Genomic DNA, 6,420 nt, shown 5'->3' on the forward strand with positions numbered 1-6,420 from the left:
AAAGAGTGAGCTTTATGAAATTTTAATCACAACTACTAAAGTAGAATAATTAATTCGATTTAAAGATTATAGTAGCTTAGGTAAATCGTGGAAAGAACGCGACATAATTCCTGTTTTCAACATTCAGAATTGCCATGATACTGATCGTCATGTCGAAAAAATGCATATTAATCAAGCCGTCCAATACCAGTTCCTAAATCTCTACGAGACCGGGTCAACACACTCTACACCGACTATATGAATCGGGAAATAAGATTCTTTTTTAGATCCTTCTCGATCTGGATTCGTTCTGTTTACGGCTCATTATCAACGACCGACCGCATCGCCACTTTCAGCCGCTAATTAAGTTGTCGGCAGACGAGGAACGAAGACGCGAATGTGTATGTATTTGTTACAATCGGATTCACTTTCGTCTGTCATTTCGCGTAAACGTAACTGCGGCGCGCGAGTATCAGATTAAATGCTGTTCGAGTTAAATTCGTCTCGCGTAAAAAGCTTGAACGCGAAATTGCTGATAAGGAAATAAAAGAGGGTGCGAGATCAAGAGCGGCGATTGTTTCGCTGCTTCATCTGCAATATATATATTTAACTATCGCACATTCTCTCTCACGGATCTTCCTATGGTTTACGCTTGCTAGATTCGATAATCGCTTCTTTCTCGAGATGTCGATTCGCGAAATCATGGATAACGAAATATAAAGGTCCACACAATTTTGAGCAGCGTCTACGATATCGAGAATCGTTTTCGTTCTTAACACGAGGGATGGAATACGAAGATTTTCAAAATCAGTTTCAATGCGTTTGCAATACAAGTCTCTACACTGAGAAAAAAAAAGTTGTTAATTTGATTGAATCCGTTCAACTAATTACCATTTTTTTAATTGAAATATTCAAGTATTTAAGTTAAATACAACATATTATATCTAACATGACGTATATTTGATTTAAATACTTGAATATTTCAATTTAAAAAATGGTAATTAGTTGAACGGATTTAGTCAAGTTAACAACTTTTTTTTCTCAGTGTAGGTTCCAGCGGAGGTATCACTCTCGTTTAATATTCAATATCCGTCGGTCCCGCGAGTACTCATCTCGATTATCGCGTTCGCGCTCTCGCGGAACACTTTGTTTCAGAAACACGAGATTTTCTAGACAATTTCGAGGCACCATATAAGTAATAAACGTCTCCATTCACAAATGAGAGAAGAGGAAGAGATAAGAACATCGAGAGAATCTTTCATGTGTTTTAGTAATACTTGTCCTAATCGTACAAATTAGATGTATATTAATTATGAAAACTATATATCTTCTCTTGATTACATGTAACATTCATCTAAATTAAATTCGTCAATATTTCATCCATCAAGTCTTATGTATGTATTAAACTTTGAACCATATCTCAATTGATACTCTTAAATTCATCTAATGGTAATAATCGCAAATTAAAAGTTTCGAAAAATTCGATGTAGCGGATAAAAAGCGCAGCTCTTGCTTAGCTAATCCAGTTTAAGGATTTAATACGAATTCGCCTCGTTATTCTCGATACTTGATGTAAGATACCGCGAAATTTTACGATCACATTCAGAATTTTGGAATAAATACCTCGAGGCTAATAGCTGTCTAGCACGCTGCACTTTGTTACAGTTTTGACGATCAATCATAAAAAGTATCGGCAAAGAAATATGTACTAATTATACCTGGAATATTTTTACTAAGTGTCAGATTACAATTTCGCCGTAAAATGTAATCTCTTTTCAAAATATACGCGCTCTTTGACATTAAACTTTACGTTTATCATACTTTTAAATTTACGATCATAACGATACGCGTTTATAGTCATTCTTAATTGCAATAATGTGCCAATGTAAGTCAGTCGTGATTAAGTGATTAGAAAAGAATGGCTCGCTTATTTCATTGCACATTCAACGCTAGATGTGATGTAAAGGTGTCTTTTAACCTGTGTGATAACATTGATAAAAGAATTTAAAATAAGATGCAAATATAGATCAACGCGCACATGACATTTATGAATAAATGTGAAATTTATGAGCAATTAGACACTATTACGGTGACGCACAACGCAATTCTATCCCAATTCTTCGAAATTTTATAATTATACCCTACTTTACGGCAAGTGCCAAGAAATTAGATATCTTCATCTGTAAATGAGTTCCTCCCTCCCGATTTCTTGGGTACCATCTTGTCTCTCACGCTGTTAATCATCGAGTTATTACGTAAGTAATGTTCGGCTATAACTATATACATATATGAATTATTGGCTATCATGTATAATTTTTGCTCTTAACATTATTTTTATAAATTATAGTCTGATAATAGGTATGAGATTTTTTTATCAGGTATTACCTTCGAACGTAAATTATTGATCTGTCCTTCAATGAATATGTATGAATTTTATTTTGCGCATAAATAACTCCTAGATTTTATTTGCAAGATTTTACTATGATATTATGTGATATAAAATTGTTATTGCGAAAAATTATCTATAAAGACAGAAACATGTAGTTTAAAATTAATATACATCTTTTGTTTTGAGTTTTTATTTGTAATTATTAAATATTTATTTTTCTTTTCATTCCACACGCATAAAATTTATCATCTACTTTGTAACATTCTTTCCGAGTGTCACAAAGTGAGATGAGGGTAAGTAAAAATGAAAAGACAAGTTCATTTAAGGGCTAATTTGATTCGTGCACGCCTTCAGCAAATACGCGCGACACGGTGTTTTACTTGAAACCATCTTTATGGGCTCGGCCCAGATAAAACCATTCATCGGGAGCGAACGAGTTGCCTTGTTCGCAGAAAGAAAATCGGCCTTCCAGTTCTTCTATCTATTATCTATTATGCCGTGTCAAGCTATCGGTCTTTACCGGCGGCGATTTCAAATATACGGACGAATTATACCGCGAGGACTGATGCCAGAACTCGCTCAGAACCGGTTCCCGCTTGGTGTCGATGCTACGACGGGACGCATTTCTTTCTGTGCATCGGCTACTTTCGTTTTCACAACACCTCCGATCGCTTTGACACAAAACGAGCGCGGAATGCGCGTCCGATGTGCAATTTAGGCGGATGAAACGAGTGCGAGACTCGCAGGATTCCCGTAAATTTTATTCGAGCAATCGTCGCGAACAAGATTCCTAAATAACTTCAATGGCACTTTAGTTTTGCAATAAATTCCTCGGGAATTTTGCAAACATTGGAAAAATACTTTTATTCTTAATTAAATTTTCATGATTTGTATTAGATTTATATAAATTTTTAATTATTAATGCAAAACGTGTTTTAAAATTGTACATTTTTTAATTATTCTGACAACTTTTGAAATAATTTTTTCTTAAATAGTGTATTGTTTTAAAAAATAATAAACCTTTAAAAAATCAAAGATATAGCAAAAGGGCGAAGAGCGTAAAATTGCCACAATAATCTAACATATATCTATAAATTTAACGTGCAATTAAAAAACAAATAATATTAGCTATTATTAGCTATTATTTTATTGGATGTTTATAGCTAAGGCTATAAACATCCAATAATGTCATAATAATCACATGCAAAAAATATCGCATCGATTATCCTTCTTCAAATTACAGCGAATTAACTAAATTCTGATTTCCGATGAGAATTCCCATTAGTAATTAACTGCATTAACGTCGTATATTCTGCCAAAATGGCCGCTTGATCGTATGTATAGCAAATTACGAACGATCTGCATAAGATGTCTTATGCCGAATTAATTGGTAATCCGTTTTGCTGACCGTTAGTAGTCTTTAGTGAATCTTAAACTATGAGAAAATGAGGCTAGTTGCTGAAAAAAAACATTTGTTTACCAAGAATAACAAAATTTTGTCGAAAAGTTAAAATACCCAGTTTTGCTCTGCCGGTAGGGTAAATTTGAAAACATGTAAAACATCATGCAATTAAAAATCTAGATTTATTTTAATCAAAATACAATACAAAGATGTATTTTATTGACAAAAATCACAAATAAAGATATCCTCTTGTTCTACATTGCTGCAGGACTTTCTTATTTAATTTTTTAACTTTAGGGGTCTCAAAAAGCTTTTTTTTGAATGGTTTTTTTTTCTGAGTGGTAGTTTTCCTTCTCAACTGCTTTTTGTAGAGAGACAAAAAGTCAGGATAACAGTTTTTCCTTTTTTCATTACATGAAGTATGTAGGTACCCGGTTTTGCCCCAACACGAAGAAAATAACAAGCGGCGGCTATATATTCCCGCGTACAAAGTGACGATCAAAACTAATGCGATATACTATTTAATATGTACAGAATGCAACGCTGCATTTACCGTAGCAGATGCTGTGTGTAGAAAAAGTCCATAACGATTCAATTGTTGTCCCGATATCGATCTTTTTTGACCCGAAAATTTTGAACTTCTCTCAAAAAGGAAATATCGTGTGCACATAGGCATAGTTTATCTCAAAATAATGATGACATCAATCTACACTACAACTAATAACACGAATTAGCCAAAGATAGTAGCACGAAAAAACAGAGGTATCCGGTTTGACCCACCTACCCGGTTTGACCCTACTTTCCTCTTTATTTTTTTTTTACCGTGGTTTATTAAAATCACGTAAATTCCTCTCGGGATGTAAAAGTTTAAAAGAGGAAAATAATAATAATAACAAATTGTGAAATTTTCATCTTACAAATGAAATAAAGATAAATTTTTATCTTCAACTTCAGATTAACGTTAAATTCATTAATTGTATAATCTTTTATATTTTTATTAATCTTAACAGCAAAGAGACTCTTTTTCTTGATAAAGAAATAGTCGTCCGTGTAAATATGGCATCTGCCTTTTCTGTACCAAGTCTTCGTATCTGTAAGTAAATATCCAACCAAAGTTCTAAAATCTCTTTTGCATATATATGAATATAATATATACAAAATAAATGACGCGCGCACTTATAGTGTTCTAGTGCTGCTATAAAATATGTAAAAACAGTGCAAACCAGTTCCGATATGCATGAAATCGAGTCTTTATACCTTCGATTTCTACTAAAAGTGTGTGAATATAAATTATTAATCAGACTTTGCGAGCGGCAGGTGTTCTGATTGCGCTTTCAATATTCTGAAAGACGGCATCAATAACGGGATCACGAGATCACTTGCAGTTTAAATTAATGCGCACGAACCCGGAGATATTTGACCGTGACCACTTTCGTCACAGCAATTACGCAGGCGATTGTTAATTTAACGGAGCATTCAACTGACTTCGAAGATCGCGAAGATCTTGGTGAAAAAAAATTCCCGATTATCTCGAACCGTAAAATCATCATTCGAATCTCGTTAACTTGTTTATGGAAGTGATGTAGTCAACAAAATAGAAATGTGACTGTTAAAGATAAGCCAACGTCTTGTCTCCAAACAATCGCTACTAATTATCCGCTGTTATAATTTTATTATTATGTATAGTACAATAAAATTTTTCTCTGATTACAGGCGTGAACTTGCAAAACTGCACGGCGGGTCCGTTTGCGAGCGGAAATAATGGCGGTGCATCGCGGCAACGTCTAATCGAATTGTCGCACGGATTAGGAGCACTAAGGCATTATAATGATCTTGCTAATCACGTGTTGTCCTTAAATCAGCAGGGCGCAGTCGTCACGAAACTTTTAGGTGAGTCTTAATTTCGTGAAACATGTTCTAACGATTTTTCGCGAAGCGAGTTTGCATCAAAAGAATCGCGTTCACGGTATATATACGTTCGATATCACACACTGCATTGTGTGTTTCCTATCGTTGACGATATAAGAATATGCAAATTATTGAGTGACATTCCGAATACAAGAACTTACGTAGGAAAACTACTCCGTTGACATATCGCCATTATATCGTCAGTCCTATGGCTATCGCGGCTATCGAGCGCCGTACGCATTACGTACATACGTAATTTTGATACAAAGTCAGGGTAGAAATCATCCATTTCTATATCTCGGAAATACCATCGACCCTTACAGAGAACGAAAAAAGAAATAGAAAATGTACAAAGGTAGTTTCCAAAGACGGAAATTATTAAATTGATGCAAAAAGTTTGTCATATTTATCGAATAAAAATTTCAAGCATTTTTATTGTAAAAATAATAACCGTATCTTTTCTTTCATATTCATAGACACACACAAACATACTTAAAAAGAAATTTTTCTTTATTTTTCGTTTGAAAATACTCGAGAGTATTAAAATTTTACTTAAATTTTATTTTTTGCATCGATCTACTTAATATACATATATTTAGTATTTTTCGTTGCGGGTTCTGGCGGCAACCACCACCAATTTCAAACGCGTTAATATTTCGAGCGTTCTCTCGCGAGGCAAAGAACAAAGGGCACACAACACTGAATGCATTCGTGGAGCACGGTTGGACGTAACGAGCGTCGT

The 6,420-nt window shown here is 34.3% G+C and overlaps 1 protein-coding gene across 1 annotated transcript in view; it reads left to right on the forward strand.

Annotated features, from left to right (window-relative positions):
* The window catches only part of LOC115237994 (paired box protein Pax-6-like), a 16,452-nt gene that overhangs the window by 2,128 nt on the left and 7,904 nt on the right, over positions 1-6,420 (forward strand). Inside the window, exon 2 of the mRNA XM_029811455.1 lies at positions 5,484-5,660. Coding sequence (XP_029667315.1) covers positions 5,484-5,660 — 177 coding nt within the window. The remainder of the gene's footprint in view (positions 1-5,483; positions 5,661-6,420) is intronic.

Source organism: Formica exsecta, unplaced genomic scaffold, assembly GCF_003651465.1.
Source record: "Formica exsecta isolate Colony F162 unplaced genomic scaffold, ASM365146v1 scaffold318, whole genome shotgun sequence".
NCBI lineage: Eukaryota > Metazoa > Arthropoda > Insecta > Hymenoptera > Formicidae > Formica > Formica exsecta.